At 53.0% G+C, this 19947-nt stretch overlaps 1 protein-coding gene across 3 annotated transcripts in view; it reads right to left on the reverse strand.

Annotated features, from left to right (window-relative positions):
* Positions 1 to 278: 278 nt before the first annotated feature.
* Positions 279 to 19947, reverse strand: part of TEAD4 (TEA domain transcription factor 4) — an 88749-nt gene continuing 69080 nt past the window's right edge. For 2 of the 3 annotated variants that reach the window (XM_051850233.2, XM_051850232.2), the window contains exon 12: positions 279 to 19879. In XM_051850233.2, coding sequence (XP_051706193.1) covers positions 19766 to 19879 — 114 coding nt within the window. In that variant the 3' untranslated portion in view covers positions 279 to 19765. The remainder of the gene's footprint in view (positions 19880 to 19947) is intronic. The other variant, XM_070049368.1, reaches the window with a different exon arrangement.

Genomic DNA, 19947 nt, shown 5'->3' on the forward strand with positions numbered 1-19947 from the left:
TGAAATTTCAATCGAAGCCTAGGGAATGCAGTAGACTTGAGTGAAACAAAATCGTGCTTCTGTCAATAAAATGACCAGAGGATGATGGCTGATAAGACACTCAAGGACTGGACAAGTGAAGACAGCATGTTTGTAACCTTGGCCACAGTGGCCGGGATCACAGTAGATTTATCTTTATTTGGGACACAGAAACATTTGTTATTATTATAGTTAAACCATATGGAGCATAGTACAAAGGGACTTCAAAAAGCTTGTGGAAAATGGAATTTAAAGACAAGTTTCTTTTCTAAGATTTATTTATTTAATTGAGAGGCAGAGTTACAGAGAGAGAGGCAGAGGCAGAAGCAGAGAGAGAGATTTTTTCCATCCTGTGGTCCACTTTCCAAATGGCCACAATGGCTAGGGCTGGGCCAGGAGCCAGGAACCTCATCTTGATCTCCCACATGGGTGCAGGAGTTCAAGTACTTGGGCCATCCTCTGCTGCTTTCCCAGGTGCATTAGCTGGAAGCTGGATGGGAAGTGGAGCAGCCAGGACCAGAACCAGCACCCTTTTAGGATGCCAGCATCATAGGTGGTAGCTTTGCCCACTATGCCGCAGTGCCCAACCCGACAAGTTTATTTTCATACAAAAAATTTTGAAATTCATGTATATGGGGCAAGGTCTTCAAAAAGGTCATGGAAAACACATATTTTAAGAAAATCTATGAATGGATTTCATATTTTTTGTACCAAAATAAACTCAACTCTCTGCTTTTATTACTTGAGAGACAGGATGAGAGAGCACCTACATGCTGGTTCACTCTCCAAATATCTGCAACAAACGGGGCTGGACCAGGGCGAGTCAGGAGCTGAGAACCTGTCCAGGCCTGCCATGTGAGCAGCAGGGATCCAAGTCCTTGAGCCGTCACCACACCACTGCCTCCCTGGGTGTGCATCAGCAGGGAGCTGGAGTCAGAAGTCGGAGCCAGGAATCAAACCCGGGCACTCTGGGCTCATCTTGCATTTCCATTTTCCATGAATTTTTTGAAGTCCTCATATATCTTGAAGTTGTTTTTATGCAAGAAGAAGCGATTGCTAGCTATAAGGAGAGAATAAAAGTTAGGAAGCTAGCAGTTACAAAGAGGGGAACAAAATGCAAACCTTTTATAGTAGGAAATTATTTTTTGAAGTAGTAGAGCTGGAGTTAAATTGGACGCATCGATGTGCACTCACTCTCTGGCTGTCTCATGGGAAGGCATGAGAAGCGCTTGGAAGCAGAGGTTGCTTGCTTCAAGTTCTCATGTGGATAATGTGATTCACACCACGCGCACCCAGACATGGGTCCCTGATAACATCACTACTTAAAGAAACCAGGGCTCCCTGGAGAGCAGCTAGCTCCATGCCCAGTTCCAAGAAAAAATCAAAGTAGACCTAAATCTGCTAACCGATGCTGGCTGCCCGTTAGTTTCCGAAGATGTCTGCGGTAGTTGAAAAGGGACGGGGTTGGCACTGTGGCATAGCAGGAAAAGCCGCCGCCTGTGCATATGGATGCTGGTTTGTGTCTGGCTGCTCAACTTCTAATCCAGCTCCTTGCTAATGGCCTGGGAAAGCAGTGGAAGATGGCCCAAGTGTTTGGGCCCCTGTACCCACATGGGAGACCCAGATGGAACTCCTAGCTTCAGCTTAGCCCAGCCCTGGCCATTGCAGCCATCTGGGGAGTGAACCAGCAGATGGAAGATCTTTTTCTCTGTCTCTCTCATCTCTAGGTCTCTGTAACTCTGACTTTTAAATAAATAAATCTTAAAAGAAAAAAGGAAACAAAGGAAAAGGGACACAGTCAAGAAAAAACAGTACTTTGACAATCTGAGGATCACAAAGAAGACACAAATTCTGTGGAAAGCCTTAGTTGGTGATATATTGGATATGGGTTACATTAAAAAGAAGTCTGTGTTCACAGTTCAAACCATGCTCAAACCACAGCCAAGGCTTGGTCATTACCTAAGCTGTGAACTTCTTGTCCTTCTACCAGGCAGTGGATTTAAGAGACACCAGGGATGACAGTTGCACAGTCCTCCCGCAGTGTCCACGGGGGTTGGTTCCAGAACCTCTACCTCCCCCCCACCCCCACCCTGTGGGGAGCAACTCGGACTAGACTGTTACTGGAATTAAGACTTATTCTATGCATCTGCTCTCCCACAATATGGCGCTGGGAGGAGTGAACAGCTTCTACACAGCTGCCTCCAGTTCAACCAATAAACTGTAGGAGCTGATCCTGCTCCTGATTGGAGGAGAGCAGCGTACTCGGCGTGTGGGTAGCAGAGTTGGGATTGGTGGAAGAGGACTATAAAGGAGAAGAGAGACAACATGCACCAGGAACATCTATCTGAAGGAACACCTGTGCAGCCCCCGAGAGAGCCGGCCGGCGGTGTGCCACTCCCCCGCGGAAGTGGGGAAAGTGGCAGGGGGAACCGCCCTTCCACGGAGGTGGAAGGGTCGGTAGCCAACCCGGGAAGAACCAGCAGCAAACCCGGGGAGGGCCGAGCAGACAAAAGAACAGCGCAGGGTCCTGTGTCGATCCTCCGAGAAGAGGGGGAGCGACATAATGGTGCCGTGACTTGGATAGGAAACCTAGGCAGGGTTCAGTGTCGTTCCTCCACGAAGAGGGGGAGTGACACCACCCCTGCCACCTCACACATCCAATCTGTGGATGCTCAAGTCCCCTGTATACAGTGACAGAATTTGTAGATAACCTACGCACACATTCCCATATATTCTATTATGAAATTTTATATGAAAGGTGGAGAAAAAGAAACAGACAAACATCTTTCATCTGCTGCTTCATTCCCTAAATACCCACAACAGCCAGGGCTGGGCCAGGAACTCAGTCTGGGTCTCCCTCGTGGTTGGCCTCCTGGTGCGCTCATTAACAGGAAGCTGGATTGGAAGTGGAGCAGCCAAGAGTCAAATCAGGCAATATGGCATGCGGGTGTCTCGAGCAGCATTCAAGATGCTGCACCAAATGCCAGCCCCAATCTACTTTCCAAGGTACTGAGAAATATAGCAGCCTGTCACATTAGACAGGGAATATTAACTTAGTGTTTAGATGAAGTTCGGTGGCCAAACACTTAAGGAAATCAAATTAGATGTATAAACTGAGACTTACACTTTGTGATTAATATTTAAAATCTTGAGTTAAATGCTTAGTGTCTAAGATTTTGTTAGATTCCTAAGTCTGCCCTAGACAGATGTTAGATGTCTGAAGTGCTTAATCACAGTTGAAACAGCCTAAGCTAATGTAATTAATCAAGCTCGTAAGTGATATGAACTGTTTAGAGAATGTATAAGCTCACTGAGCATTCAGTAAAGAACAACTGAAGGAGAGTTCACATTCGTTCTATGGGCTGAGTAACGGGATGTGTAAATTGGGTGTAACAAAGTAGTCTTTAAAATTTACAACTTCAATAAGTAGAAAAAGCTAGTAAAATACACCTTTTTTTCATGCCTAAAATTCCATTCAGACCTTAAAAATTCAGTGGTGGTAGCGGGCTCTGTGGTTTGGGAGGTCAAGGCATCGCCGAGGATATCCATGTGCTAGCTGCCTAGCTACTCGGCTTCTGATCCAGCTTCCTGATAACACGCCTGGGAAAGCAGGGGGGGGATCGGCCAAGCACTTGGGCCTCTGCCACCCACATGGGAGACCTGGAGGGAGTTCTGGGCTCCTGGCTCCAGCCTTGGCCAGCTGTGACCATTGCAGCCATCTGGGGAGTGAACCAGCAGATGGAAGATCTCTCTCTGTCTTTCCCTCTTTTTCTGACACTAAGCCTTTTAAATAAATAAATAAATAAATACAAATAAAGATTCCATGGTAGACATGGAACGAGTTCTCAGCTCCTAATTTCTGCCTGGTTGTTGTGGGCTTTTGGGGAGTGAACCAGTGGATGGGAGCTCTGTGTGTGTGTGTGTGTGTGTATGAGTGTGCGTATGAGTGTGTCTGTTTCTTGTTGACTCTCAAATAAATAAATAAAAGATAATGTGGTTTTGCAGAAACTCTTTGAAGCCGCCTAGTCCATCTGTCTCAACCCACGCCCCCTCTGCTCCATCTGCAGAAGGGAGCAATTCATAGGACTGGGCACAGCCTGGGAGTGGAGCTTTGCAGCTGCTCAGAAAGTCTGGGTTAGGGGCTGGCGCCATGACGCCAGTGTCCCATGCAGGTGCCCATTCAAGTCCTGGCTGCTCCACTTCCGCGACAGTTCCCTGCTACTCAACAGGGAAAAGCAGTTGAAGATGACCCAAGGGCAAGACCCAGCTTCAGCCTGGCTCAGTGCTGGCTGTTGTGGCCATTTGGGAATGAGTCAGCGGATGGAAGATCCACCCCCCCCCCCCCCGCCCAACTCTGCCTCTGCCTCTCTATAACTCCGTCTTTCAAATAAATAAATATTTTAAAAAGATATATGTAAATATATATATAAATTTTTTACAAATGTTCAATTCTTTGAATTCTATTGCTTCTCTCTCTCTCTCTCTCTTTTTTTTTTTTTTTTGACAGGCAGAGTGGACAGTGAGAGAGAGAGACAGAGAGAAAGGTCTTCCTTTGCCGTTGGTTCACCCTCCAATGGCTGGCGCGCTGCGGCCGGCACACCGCGCTGATCTGAAGCCAGGAGCCAGGTACTTATCCTGGTCTCCCATGGGGTGCAGGGCCCAAGGACTTGGGCCATCCTCCACTGCACTCCCTGGCCACAGCAGAGAGCTGGCCTGGAAGAGGGGCAAGTGGGACAGAATCCGGCGCCCCGACCGGGACTAGAACCTGGTGTGCCGGTGCCGCAAGGCAGAGGATTAGCCTAGTGAGCCGCAGCGCCGGCTTCCTATTGCTTCTCAAACTGTGATGTGCGTGACAGTTGCCTGGTGTGCAGGGCGAGAGCAGTCCTCCCTCGGAAGCCCATGCAGTGTGGTCTTCACATGTGGGCACCATCCAGGGGCTCTTTCCCATCACCCCCATTAACGAGCTGGGTCAGCGCACTCTCTTGCATCCTCTCTCCTCGGGCAGCCGGGGTCTGATTTAAGGAAGCTCTGGTGGGGCCACTGAGCCCCATGTTCTTGACTCTCGCCCTCCCTCTGCTGATCTAGTGTGTGTGGCCTTGTTCTCCATCACAGGGGTCAGGTCCAAGGTCCAAGGCTGAATAAAACAGAAGGCTGATCTGATTTTATTCATGTTGTGTGTGACTCCCTCCCCTACAATACAAGCTGCTGAGGGCAGGGGCCTTCATTTTATCCCTGGCACATTCCAGAAGCTAGAACCGTGCCAGACACAATAGTGCTCAGTAGGTGTTTATGGGATGCATGAGGCCTGTTCAGGCTCTGGGCACTGGAGCCAGCCCTTGCAGGATTCCACAGCGGGGTCCAAACAGCGGTGAGTGTCTCACTTCGTCTCTTTGGTGCACACACACCCTTGCAGGCAGTCAAGATCTGGTGCCCCTTCCAGCTCCAGCCTGGCCATGGGATCACACAGAGTCCAGACCAGAGAGACTGTGCCTTGCCTGAGGCCAGTGGAGGACATAAAATCAGAGGAGGGAACAAAGCAGAGGGCCAACAAACAAAATCCGGACGCCCAAGAAGCCACAAGGGGAATGCGATCAGTTGCCAAGGCAGAGAGCAGAAGCAAATATCAAAGCCAGGGACTACAGCCAGGAATCCCAGACCCAGTGAGATGAAGCAAAAGAGCAAGTGGGCTGATTCTATCTGGGGAGGGGCCCGGCGTCCCGGAGCAGGCATTTGAGGCTTGCTTTCATGTGCCTCCAGGGCGGTCTGGGGTGGGTCAGGGGGATTAAAGGGGGCCACAGGTGGAATGGGAAAGACGGTGTTTCCTGGGGCTCTTGGTTTTCTGTTGGGGAGGCAGCCTGTGCTCTTAGAAGTCACAGGCAGGCTTCAGCTCCCAGCTTCCTGGCTATGACCTGCAGCAGGTTACTATTGCTTGCTGTTAGAAGGTGCAGAGCCTTAATAAGCGGCTTAACATCAGAAGTCCGCTTCTCTCCAATCACGGCAGAATGGTCGTTGGCACGCACCAGCCACAAAGGGTTTGCGCCAGAATTGGTAGGGATTTCGAGAAAGAGACTGGAAAGAAGTCAGCAAAGTAGCTGGAGGAAAAGCAGGCTGAGAGACCCGTGCCAGACTTCAGAAGTTCTCTGCCTGGCCTCCAGGGAAAGGAGCTGCGAAGAGAAGCAGATCCCTTTGATACCAAGAAAGCAGAGCTCCACGGTCACAAGACACTCAGCAGACTTGTGGCTGCACCATCTGATGACGACCCGATTACTGCTAGCAGGGGACGGCTCGCGTGCCAGCTGGCACACTCCTGTCCCCTCCGACATCGCGACTGTCTAATTCGGACTTCCCTTTATTCTCTACACTCTCCTGGAGCTCCCAGCACCCCCACAGAAATACAAATGCAGTACGCAAAAGGTGAGGGTGCTTTGATTGCTGCAAAGCATTTTCTACGCGCTGGGACGTCCTGGAGTCCCTGCCAACTCTCCCAGCAGCAGCAGGCAGAGCCTGCACTTTCCCGCCCTGCTGTTGCGCCTGCATCCACCTCATCTGCATCCATACTCTCCTCCTAAGTAATGGCACCAGATCCCAGGAATCTAAATACCAATCTGGGTGCCAGTGAATCCTGACTCCAACTGTGACCTCTCCCTTTCCATCCAGAGCCCTATGTCCAGCTGCTGTGTGACCTGTCCACTTGAGTGTGTGACAGATAGCTCAACCTTCATGTTGATCTCCATCCACAAACTTGCTCCTTCCAGGCCTTTCCCATCTATGTAAATTGACTGGAACCAAGTCTGAGCCAGGCCAGAGCCAGGAGCCAGATGCTCCAACTGGGTCTCCCACATGCGTGGCAGGAGAGAGCCCAGGGATGTGTGTGTGTGTGTGTTTGGACAGGCAGAGTTACACAGAGAGAGAAACAGAAAGGTCTTCCTTCCATTGCCCCCCCCCAAAATGGCCGCTATGGCCAGCATGCTGCGCCGATCTGAAGCCAGGAGCCAGGTGCTTCCTCCTGGTCTCCTGTCGCTCCCCCTCTTCGTGGAGGAGCAACACAGGACCCTGCGCTGTTCTTTTCGTCTGCTCGGCCCTCCCCGGGTTTGCTGCTGGTTCTTCCCGGGTTGGCTACTATCCCTTCCACCTCCGTGGAAGGGCAGTTCCCCCTGGCCGCATTCCCCACTTCCGCAGGGGAGCGGCACACCGCCGGCCGGTTCTCTCGGGGGCTGCACGGGTTCCCTTAGATGTTCCCCATAGATGTTTTTGGTGCATGCCGTTTCTCTCCTCCTTTATAGTCCTTCTCCGCCAATCCCAACTCGGCTGCCCACACGCCGAGTACGCTGCTCTCTTCCAATCAGGAGCAAGTCCTACAGTCTATCAGTTGAACTGGAGGCAGCTGTGCGGAAGCTGTTTACTTCTCTCCCAACGCCACATTGTGGGAGAGCAGATGCATAGAATAAGTCTTAATTCGAGTAACTCAGTCTAGTCCGGATTGCTCCCCACAGTCTCCCATGCGGGTACAGGGCCCAAGCACTTGGGCCATCCTCCACTGCCTTCCCGAGCCACAGCAGAGAGCTGGACTGGAAGAGGAGCAACCGGGACAGAATCCGGCACCCCATCTGGCACTAGAACCTGGGGTACCAGCGCCGCAGGTGGAAGATTAGCTTAGTGAGCCATGGCACCGGCTGAGAGCCCAGGTATTAAAAGGGCCATCTTCCGCTGCTTTCCCAAGTGCATTAGCAGGAAGCTGGATCGGAAGTAGGACAGCCAGGACTGGAATGGGCGCTCTGATATGAGATGCTGGTGTTGCCTAACCCACTGTGCCACTGGTGCCTGCAGTTAGTTTTAATTCCTCACTTTCCCATACCCCTACATCTGAGTTATCGGCATGTGGTGATTCTTACCTCTAAAACATCTCCAGGTTCACCCACTTTCTCTCATCTCCACCACTATACCCTGGCCCAGAGCACAAACAGCTCCCACCTGGATCAAGCCTCCTGCTGGGGCCTTCCTGTCCTAAAACCTGACTCCATACCACAGCCAGTGATCTTATACTGACTTTTAAAATAATCAAGGTTTAGTGATTAGTCATTTGCAATATAGATTTTTTTAAGATTTATTTATTTGAAAGGCACAGCATCAGAGACAGATCTTCCATCCGCTGCTTCACTCCCCAAATGCCCTCAACAGTTGGCGTCACTTGCTGCCTCCCAGGCTGTGCATTTGCACAAAGCTGGAGTGGGGCGTGGAGCCAAGACTTGAACTCAGCACTCTGATGTGCGTTGTGGGTGTCCCAGATGGCATCTTAACTGCTGTGCCAAATGCCCACTCCAGGGTTCCTCCCACGCCCCAAGATGAAATCCCACGGGACAAAGAACACAGAAGAGAACAGTCACAAAAACTCAGCTGAAGGGCTAAGGTTAACCCAGTGCCTACGACATGGGCACCCCGTACAGAGCTGGTTTCAGTCCCGGTGGCTCTACTTCCAATTCAGCTCCCTGCTATTGCACCTGGGAAGGCAGTGAAGATGGCCCAGGCGCTTAGGCCCCTGCATTCACATGGGAGAGCCAGATAGAGTGCAGGGTCCTGGCTTCAGCCTGGTCCAGCCCTGGCCATTTTGGCCACTTGGGGAGTGAACTGGTGAACACAAACTGTGTGTTTGTGTGTGTGTGTGTCTCCCTCTCTCTCACTCTGCCTTTCAAATAAATACAATAACTCTAAAAACAAAAACAAACTTAGCTGAATCCTGACCCAGCAAAAGCCAAAAAGGTGACTCATCTCAGCAAAGTCAAGAAGTGGTGTCACAAGGTGTCTGAGGAAAAGGAGGGAACCTCAGGGCTCACACGGGAGGGTTGCCCCAACTGAGCTAGGAAGAGCCAGGTCTCTGCATGCTCCCCTTGCCTCCGTGCCCCGGGGCCGGCCCCTCCCAGCCCAGGCCAGTGGAGGGGGTCTCTCCAAGGGAGAGGGCACCAGGAGCAGCTAACAGGAGAGAGGGTTGGCGAAGGCCCACCTACTGAGCGTTGAGACGCCCCCAGCCCTTTTCTACTGCTTCACAGCCTGCTGGCCCCCCAACAGCTCCCCCAAGCAAGGAATGGGGAGCCCTTTCCCTGGAATCCACCGAGCACAGGAGGGCACTCCCTACAGAAACCCACTCCCAAAACAAGCTCACCAGGGGGCCAGCGTGCAGCCCAGCCTCCAGCACCTGCCTGGAGTCTCCCATTGCTTTTACTTATTTACGTTAAAGATTTGTTATATTTACTTGGAAGGCAGAGTTACAGCGAAAGAGGAGAGGGAGAGAGAGCTCTTCCTCCCACTGGTTCCCTCCCCAGATGGCTGCAACAGTTGAGGCTGGGCCAGGGTGAGGCCAGGAGCCTGGAACCCCATCCAGGTCTCCCACGTGGGTGGCAAGGGTCCAAGCACTTGGGCCATTACCTTTTGCCTTCCTAGGTGCATGAACAGTCAGTTGAATCAGAAGCGGAGCAGCCAAGACTTGAGCAAGTACCCACATGGGGATGCCAGCATTGCTATGCCACAATGCAGGCGTCTACTTATTTATTTACTTTTAAATACTGTATTTATTTACTTGGAAGGCAGAGTTGCAGAGAGATCTTCCATCCGCTGGTTCACTCCCTAGATGTCTGCAATGGCTGAAGCTCAGCCAAACTGAAGCCAGGAGCCTGTAACTCCATCTGGGTATCCCATATCAGCACAAGTCCCCAAGGGCTTGGGCCATCTTCTGCTGCTTTCCCAGGCCCATTAGCAGAGAGCTGGAACCTGAACCAGTGCCCATATGGTGATGCCAACATTGCAGATGGCAGCTTAACCAACTGTGCCAACACTGGCCCTCACTATTTTTTTTTTTTAAATATTTATTTTGGGCCAGCTCTGTGGTGTAGTAAGCTAAGCCTCCGCCTGCAATGCCGGCATCCCATATGGGTGCCGGTTCGTGTTCTGGCTGTTCCTCTTCTGATCCAGCTCTCTGCTATGGCCTGGGAAAGCAGTAGAAGATGGCCCAAGTGCTTGGGCCCCTGCACCCATGTGGGAGATCAGAAGAAGCTCCTAGCTCCTGTCTTTGGATCAGCTCAACTCCGGCCATTACAGCCATTTGGGGAGTGAACCAGCAGATGGAAGACCTTCCTGTCTCTCCCTCTCTCTGTAACTCTGCCTCTCAGGTAAATATATATATATATATATATATATATATATATATATATATATATATATATATATATTTAGGAAGTCAGATATAGAGAAGGAGAGACAAAGAGAGATCTTCCATCTATCAGGTCGCTACGCAGATCGCCACAATGGACAGCGCTGGGCCAGGGCGAAGCAAGATCCTAGAGCCTGGAGCTTCTTTCAGATCTCCCAGGTGGGTGGCAGGGGCCCAGGTATGTGGACCATCATCTGCTGCTCTTCTATGCCATTAGCAGGGAGCTGGATTGGAAGTGGGGTATGAATCGATGTCCATATAGGATGCGGGTGTCACAAGCAGTGGCTTTACCAGCTATACCATAATGCCTGCCTCTATTTATTTTTTTAGAAAGATTTATTTGAAAGGCAGAGTGACACAGACAGATTATCTCATCTGCTGGTTCACTCCCTAAATGCCTGCAACAAACCGGGCTGGGCCAGGCCAAAGTCAGGAGTCAGGAATTCCATCTGGGTCAGCCACATAGATGGCGGGATCCAGGTACTTGAGCCATCCTCTGCTATCTTCCCAAATGCATTAGCAGGGAGCTGGATCCAAAGCAGAGTAGCCGGGACTCGAACCAGGCCCTCTGATATGGGGGGTGGGTGTCGGCCTGCTGCTCCCATTGGCTTTTAGGGCCCCCTCTTAAGGACTTTTATGCAAAGATTTCAAACATTTTTCATACAAAGATAAATTTACCTTTGAATTCTGTTTTCCATGAACTTTTTGAAGTCCCCCCCATAAGCAGAAAAGCAGGGATTACCAGGCATCCAAAGAAAGGCTGGAATGTGCACAAAAAAAAAAAAAAAAAAAAAAAAAAAAGACAAACAAACAAACAACAAAGGAACAGAGAAAAGCAGCTGGGGCAGAGGATGCTGCCTCCAGCCAATGAGGACAGTATACACCTCCAGGAGCCCACCTGAATATTTTTTGAAATTTATTTATTTGAAAGGCAGAGAGACAGACAGATACACACACACACACACACACACACACACAGAGGAGAAAGAGAGAGAGAGAGAGAGAGAGAGAGAGAGAGAGAGAGAGAGAGAAACCTTCCATCTGCTGGTTCACTCCCACATAGGTACAATGGCCAAGGTTGGGCCAGGCAGAAGGCAGGAGCTTGGAACTCCATTTGGTTCTCCCACATTGGGGGCAGGGGCCCAAGTACTGGGCCATCTTCTGCTGCCTTCCCAGGTGCACCAGCAGGGAGCCGGGTTACAAGTGGAGCAGCCAGACTCTCAAACAAGCACTCCAGTGTGGGATGCCAGGGGCTGCACAACGCCAGCCCCTCAGATGTGTGGAATCATTTCCCAGCTCAGCACCCCTGTGATTGCTCGAGAGACCCCCGCCCCAGACCTTATCAGAGAAGCCTTTGATGACCACCCATCCCAGAAGGTCCCTGCTAGGGGTTGAGTAGGATTTATCCCCAACAAAGCTCATGTTACAATTTGGTCCCCGACACAACCATATTGAAGTAGTAGGGGCCTTTATGAGACATTTGGGGTCATGAGGGTTCCACCCCCATGAAGGGGTTTTCTCCCAGGACTAGGTCAGCTCTGCCAGGAGTTCAGCCCCCTCTTTATTTCCAGCGGCACCTGCTCGCCACACTCACGCATGCTCTCACCATTCGACACCAGCCACCATGTTGGGGTGTCACACGAGGCCCTTGCCCAATGCAGGCGCAGAATCTGAAGCCTTCCAACCTCCAGAACCATGAGCTAAGAGCAGGTCCTTACCTAGTGGGTAGGCTGCCCGAGTCCCACATGACTCCAGCCTCCAGCTTCCTAACTAATGCAGACGCTGGGTGGCAGCAGTGATGTCGAAAGTGACTGGGTTCCTGCCACCCACCTGGGAAACCTGGATGGAGTTCCAGCTTAGAGCTTTGGCCTGGCCCAGTCGCAGCCACTGTGGAAGTGTGAGGGAGTGAACCAGTGGATAGTAACACCCACACGCTCTCTGTCTCTCAAATAAATAAAGAAAAATTTATAAGAGAACCATGAGCTAAATAAATGTCTTTCTTGTGTGTATAAAATACCCAGTCTCCGGCACGGTTACAGCAACAGAAAATGAAGCAGCAAACCTTTTCTGTAGAGGGACTTAAAATCAATATTTGAGGCTTTTCCGAGCCATCTGTGGTCTCTTTTGCAATTACTCAGCTCTGCCCTGGTAGCACAAAAGCAGCCACAGGAAATGTGTACACAAGCGACTGTGGCCGCTCCATTGATGGGCACAGAACCCTGAACATTATATCATTTTCATGGGCCACAAATGTCACACTCCTTTTGATTTCTTTCCAATCATTTAAAAACAGACACCATTCTTGCAGCCTAACACAGTGGCACTGAGGGTTAGCTACAGATTGGGATGTCTACATCTCGTAGCAAAGCCTGGTTCAGTACCAGCTACTGTGCATCGCATCCAGCTCCCTGCTAACATGCTGGGAAGGCAGCGGTGGATGGCCCAAGTGCTTGGGCCCCTGCTGCCCATGTGGGAGACCCGGATGGAGTTCCTGGCTCCTGGCTTTCACTCTGCTTTTCAACTCAATAAATCTTCAAAATTAAAAAAAGGGGACCAGCATTGTGGTGCAGCAGGTTAAGGCTCTGCCTGCAGTACCAGCATCCCACATGGGTGCCAGTTTGTGTCCTGGTTGCTCCTTTACCAATCCAGCTCTCTGCTAATGGCCTGGGAAAGCAGCAGAAGATGCCCAACTGCTTGGACCCCTACACCCACATGTAAGACTTAGAACTTCCTGGCTTCAGCCTGGTCCAGTCCCAGCTATTGTGGCCTTTTGGGAAGTGAACCAGCAGATGAAAGACTGTCTCTCTTCCCTCTCTGTTAACTCTACCTTCCAAATAAATAAAATTTAAAAATAAATAAATAAATAAGGCCAATGCCGTGGCTCACTAGGCTAATCCTCTGCCTGTGGCGCCGGCACTCCAGGCTCTAGTCCTGGTTGGGGCGCCGGTTCTGTCCCAGTCGCTCCTCTTCCAGTCCAGCTCTCTGCTGTGGCTCGGGAAGGCAGTGGAGGATGGCCCAAGTCCTTGGGCCCTGCACCCCATGGGAGACCAGGAGGAAGCACCTGGCTCCTGGCTTCAGATCAGCACAGCCATTTGGGGGGTGAACCAACAGAAGGAAGACCTTTCTGTCTGTCTCTGTCTAACTCTGCCTGTCAAAAAATAAATAAATAAATAAAACAAAACAAACCATTCTTAGCTCCTGGGCTATACAAAAACAGGCAGTGGGCTGGATTTGGCCAAACTGTGTTCTGACACATCCTGCTTTATTTTCATTACAGCAATAATCCGCTTCCTGTTGTCTTCTTGCTTATCTACCTTTGTTACTTGCTAAGTTACAAGCGTTCGTTGTAAGTCCCCTGCTAGAATGGAAGTCACAGGAGAGCAAGGGCGTTCTCTGTAGTTACAACACCGCTTAGTACACCTACATCCCATATCAAAGTCCCTCATTCGAGTCCTGCCTCTGCTTCTAATCCAGCTTCCTGCTAACGCAGAGAGGAGCAGGTGAAGTACTCGTGTCCCTACCACCTACTGGGAAGACCCAGATGGAATTCGGGGCTCCTGCTTTTGGTCTGGCCCAGCCCAAGCTATTGTGGGCATCTGAGGAGTGAACCAGCAGATAGAAGATCTCTTTCAAAATAAAATGGAAAAAGACAAAAGACCCTTGCACTCTTCCCTGGCCTATGAGTACCTAAGATGGCACTTGGCGAACAGTATGTGCTGGATAAACGGTTGTTTATCAGGGACAGCAACAGCATCCCGCACCCCGTCACTCCCCCAACCTTTCTTCTGGCTTCTTTCCCCTTCCTTGCCTCCCTCAATCCCCAGTCTTGTCTGCTCAGGGCCACCCAGGGCCTGAGAGCCACAGGCTCCAGTCCAGCAGGCCAGTTCTCCATGCTCCTGATCTAAGAGTGAGGGGCAGTGTAGGTCACTGGTCCAGCCCACAGCCCAGGCAGAAGGTGCTGAGGCTGTCACTGAGTCCCCCCTCTGATCCCCAAACTAGTCAAAATCGGTGTAGGAGAGCAGCGGACAGGTATTAAGTGCACACTAGCATTTCAATAAGGACTGCTGGCTGCACGCTGCATCCTATTCAGTATCACTGTAACTTTTCAGCATAAGGTAGTAGGGTTAGTGGCAAAAAGAAAAAAAAAAAGTCACAGTTAACAGAGTCCAGAAAGGATTTCTTATTCCTCCAATGGGAGAATCCAGGTCCCTGTGGTGGAGACGGGAACACCAACCCTTTCAGGTCACCCAGCTCTCCGTGTGCAAGGGACCAGCTTCCCTGCAGAGGGAGGGTGCCCACAGAGGAAGGGGCGAGGTGGTGGGCAGGCACACGTGTTCCCAGGCCATATGACGGTATTCACTGTCGAGTCTTCAGTTTACGCCATTCCCATGGCTGCCTGTGAGCCGGCCTGCCCCCCCCCCCCCCGGGCCAAGTGCTAAAATCGAGGTCCTGGGACGCCTAGGGGGAGACCAAATCCTGCCAGCCCCTGCCGGAAGGTGTCCCTCTGCCCACTCTTCAACTCCAGGGTTTTTTGTGTTCATTAGTTGCTTCTCATGTATGCAATTCTATGCTTCCTGAAACGCTGCACTCATAGCTCCTGGAGCCCAAACTGGGAGATGCCAAAAGACTGCCCTAACCAGAGGGGCACTTGTTCTTGGATAGCCCCAAGGATGCTGGCCTGAACTCCTTGTTTGGAGGCACCCGAGTTGGGGGGGGGAGTTGTCTGGATGGTGAGGGGTGCCAATTTTGGCCTGCCCTGGGCCAAGGTGTGACCCCTTTGTAATTTCCAGCCAAGCCCACTAGGCAGCGTGGGTGGCCTGAGCTGCCCTGCATTCCCGGGGTGGGGGCAGCTCAGATGCACCCAAGGCGTGGAGCTCTGTCCTTGCCATACAAAGAAACCACTCGCACCAGGGCCTTTGTGTCTGTAGCCGACTTTACTGAAGATCTGGAGAGACAAGGGGGTTTACAGAGCAAAAATACAAAAGCCTTTAGGTTGAACACAGACATCGCGAGCTCAGAAAGACCCTCCGGCCACGGCCCCCTCCCAAGAAGGTACCTGGCCGCCTCCCCCACCCTGTCCTTTCTCAGGAAGTAGCACAGAAGTCAAATTCCTGACAGTTCTCTCCTCTGAGCAGGTCAATCTCCCGTGTGTCTGCCATTCCTTTCCAGAACTTTCCCTGGGCCTGTCTGCCCCTACTGGACCACAAGGTCATCTTCCCAATTCAGAAACTTCCTCCCCCTGGCCTCTGAGACCAGGGTGCCGCCACCCAAGGCCTTGGCTCACCTCCAGGGAGGGGCCCCACAGGAGAGCTTGTGTGAGTGCCTCGGGGCCCAGGCTCAGGGCCCAGCTCACACACCGCAGGGCCCAGCCTGCCCCCCTCCTAGCAGCAAAGTCAGAGCCACTTATTCCCACTTCACAAATATAGTTCTGAAGGTTTCCAGAGGGTAAGTCATGCCCCCAAGGTCACATGACACAGAAGAGGCCAATTCGGTCCTAAACCGGCCTGGTTCGTATTCTTGAGAACTCAGATGTAAAGTCTTTGGTTTTCACTCTCGGAGCTAAGGAAACAGATCATGTAAGAAGGGGGCAAGCACAGTGACAGGGACTACACCTGCCCCCAAGGTGAAATCCTACGCCGCTGCAGCCAGGTGAGAGCCATGCACCTGCTCAGCCGATGCCCGCTGTGCCCAGGACAGGGAGCAGGCGAACAGGATAAAGACGCCTGGGCGAGGCCACATCATGGCAGCCCCTCGCTCCCCACTCAGCTGGCCTCAGTCCCAAAAGAATTACACACACACACTCAACTCAGCCCAAACCCCTTGTAGGGAAATCATCCCACTGAGGTTCACGGGTAGAATCTGCTTGGCCATCCTGAGATCCTACGAGATGCCATGTCTTCCTGTCCCTGTCTCCACCCCCACCACCACATGACCTGTCAACTCTCCATCATGGTGAGGGTGGGGTGGGGGTGGGGAGAGCTGGCTATCTCTAGAGGGCCAGGGCCCTTCCCCACCTGGCAGATCCGCACAAGGCGGACTGCACTGCCTTGGGCACACTCACTCTATCTCATCAAGTGTTCACCGAGCACCTGCTGGATTCCAGACGCGGTGCTCGGTTTACGTGAAGTAGCAGGAAAGGAAAGGCAGACGCCGAGGCACAGTTACAGGTGCTTCTCCGCAGTCCACGGCAGCCCCAGGGTTGCTCTCTGAAAGTCAGATCACAGGCAGGCATTTGGCCCAGTGGTTAAGATGCTCCACGTCCCACACTGGAGGGCCCAGGTTCAATAACCGGCTCTGGTTCCTGACTCCAGGCTCCTGCTAACGCAGACCCTGGGAGGCAGAGGTGAAGGCTCAAGTGATGAGCTTCCTGCTACCCACGTGGGAGACCTGGATTGAGCTCCTGGTTGTCTTGGGCATTTGGGGAATAAACCAGTAGATGTAAGTTCTCTCTCAAGTAAATCTATACAATTTTTTGAGTAATAAAACTAAGACCAGATCTACGAATCTCCCCTGCTCAACTTCCAGGACTTCCGGTGACACTGAGTGAAGTTGAAAGTCCTAACCACGAGGGAGTGGCCGAGGGACACAGGGAGACTAAGTCACCTGCTTCTTTCCTGCGTCTGAAATGCTGATCAGGGCACATCCAGGTCCTGCCCGCCTCAACCCCGTGTCACTCACTCTGCATCCCACCTACTCACTGCACCTGGACACAGCTGTGCCCTCCTCTCCCAGGGCTGCCTCTTGTCCTTCAAATGCCATCACGGCTGGTAACCCTCCACCTACCCTAGCGCCTGCCCAATTCCTGCCCGGCACTTGCCACAACCTGCAAGTGTCTCATTCGCTGGCACACTCCCCCAAGGTCCAGTCTGTCCTGCTGGCGAACATACTCCCAGCTCTAACTCAAAGCAGAAGTTGGACAAAATATTGACTAAGTGAATGAACAGACGCGTTCACCAGCCAGGAAAGTGAGCCGACGTCTCTGCACATCTCTAAAACAAGGCTGGTGGGGCACCTGTGCGTTGAGGCCCCTGGAATGCGGCTGACACAGCTGGGCGTGCCTAACCCTTCTGCAGGAGCACTGGCTCTGGAAGAACGTGTCACAGACGGCCCAGCCCGTGGGAGAGGTGGGGGAGATCACTCCTGGCCAGGGGTCCTGCAGGGAGGAGGTGCCAGAGGCAGGGGGTCAGGACAGGAGGGAGGGACCGGGTCTCAGCTCCCAAGGCCCCAAGGCTCAGGTCCGCACTGTCCTGCTGTGGCTGACTTCCTCGGGGTCAGGCTGCTGAGGTGGGCTCTTCACTCGCAGCCAACACCTGTGCTGCCCTCCACCCACGCAGAGAACCAAAGGACATCTGCTCACTGGGTGCACGTGTCCCTGGCGGTCAGGGTGCTGACTGCTGCTGCCAGTCAAGGGTGAGGGGGTGGGTGCTGTGGGTTTTCCTACTCCAAACAGCCCACAGGAATAGGTGTGGGTAAGCAGAGAGGCCAGGGAGGGGTGGGGATCCTTCCGCAAACACCAGCCCACCTGTGGACGTGAGAGAACTCGTTGCCTGCCCAGACACTCAGCCCAGGCTCCCTGGGGCCCATGGCCCATCTTTAAAAAAGATTTTTTGTATTTATTAATTTTTTATTATTGATTTAAAAGGCAGATAGGCAAGGAAGATCTCCCATCTACTGGTTCATTCTGCAAAAGCCCTCAACAGCAGGGCTGGGCCAGGCCAAAGCCAGGAGGCTAGAACTCCATCTGGGTCGCCCATGTAGGTGTCAGGGATCCGGGTACCTGAGCCATCCTCTGCTGCTTTTACCATTAGCAGGGAGCTGGGCGGGGAGTGGAGCAGCTGCCTCCCAGGGTGCACATTAGCAGGGAGCTGGACAGGGAGCAGAGCTTGGACTGGCCCCAGGCACCCTGATACAGGATGTGAGCATTCCATGCCCCCCTCAGCCTGTTTGGACAGAAGCTGGGCCTCCATCTACCGTGCAGGGGTGCTGTCTGGCACAGGGCTGAACAGCAGTGCTGGGCTGTGAGGCTTCTTTCCCCGTCCAGGAGGCTGACGGCCTGCCTTCCTCCCACCTCCATGCCCCCACCTCTCCTATCTCTGCACACGAGCTGCTTCGAGAATCGGCTCACCCCACTCACCAGTTTTCCACTCTGACTCCTTAGTTAGACTGCAAGCTCCTACTAGCCAGAACAAGGCACATGTTATGCATCGAACACGAATATGTGCTCGGTGCTTTGCTAGGCACTGAACACACACGAGGTAGGTTATTGTGGTGATGCCCATTTTACAGATGGGGAAACTGAGGCAGAGAGAAAGTAAGTTAGCTTGTTGCAAGATCACACAGGTTTAGTCAGTGGCTGGTCTGATCCCAAGAGCCCTTATTCCTAACCACCACTCAGGAAAACCTCCCCTTATTTAAAAAAAATCTAATTTTCATATTCCCATTGAACATCTGGAGCACCAGGCACCCTTGTAGGTCTGTGGTTTCAATCCTCTGCCCTTGACCCAGCAGAGGATACCAGTGTCAGCAGGTGGCAGCAGCGAGCTGAGGGCGGGGAGGGTGCTCATCAGACCTGCTCTCAGCCTGTGTGCACCAGGCAGGTCCCAGCCTCTCTCTCCCCTCCTTCCACTTTACAGGGAAGAAAAGGTACCAAGGCTGGCAGGGCCCCCAGGCCATGGCAGCCTAACCTAAGGCCCCACCGGCTCTCTCAAGAGCAGCCAACCAAGCGGGGCCTAGGCGGGGTGCACTCCCTGCTCCTCATGCCCAGGGAGCAGAGAAACTGCCCGGTGTGCAGGCGCCAGACAGCCTAGGGCTGGCTCCAAGCAGGGCCCCAGCTCTGGGCACCCAGAAAACATCTGAACAGGGGCCCCCAAGGGCCACGGGCACGCCACACTGCAGACCGACCTCCTGATCTTCTCTGCCTTCAGATTGCCTGGGCTGCCTCTGCAGAGCCTGCCTGGGGCCCCCGGGGATCTGGAACCACGACCCCCAGCTGTGGCCACGGAGACGGCGATGGGGGAGACGGACGAGAACTCCTGGGAGAGCTCTGAGCTTGTCCCCTTCCGACACCTGTCACCTCCACACCTAAAACCCTAGGCCTGGTGGCATGGGCCGGCCGGAGGGGAGCAGCAGGGTGGCCAGGGAGCACAGAGGCAGTCACACACACAAGGCCGTGGGCGCCAGGGTCCATGCATGGATCTATCCTCGGGCCTCCCGGTGCAGCCGGCACCACAGCGCAGGGGCCATCGCAGCAGAGCTTCGGCGTTGGGCCAGGTTCCTGGCTGAGTCCGCCCAGGGCCAGGGCCTCTCTGGGCACCACTTCCGGTCTGCCCACAGGCGGCCCTCAGCCCCTCCCGAGGCTCATACAGCCAGACCAGGTCCTCCGAAAATACACAACACCGTGGGTTTATTGGGGGTTGGGCACTGCAGGCTCAGGCACAGTCTGTTGCTGGGTAGGAAGAAGAGTCACGGCCACGCGGCTCGGCTCCCCTGTGGCACCTCCGCAGGCTGCCCCTGCAGGGCCCCTCCCCCCTCCCCGCTCCCTGCGTCTCACTCCTTCACCAGCCGGTAGATGTGGTGCTGAGCCCCGTGCTCACTGGCCGACACCTCGAAGACGTAGGCGATGCACAGCAAGGTCTCCTGTGTGTCCCTGTTGGTGACCACCTGCGGGTGAGACAGAGGTGAGGCACGCCATCGCGGCCGTTCCCGCCGGGCCCCACGGCGCCCACGCA

Source organism: Oryctolagus cuniculus, chromosome 9 (genome assembly GCF_964237555.1).
Source record: "Oryctolagus cuniculus chromosome 9, mOryCun1.1, whole genome shotgun sequence".
NCBI lineage: Eukaryota > Metazoa > Chordata > Mammalia > Lagomorpha > Leporidae > Oryctolagus > Oryctolagus cuniculus.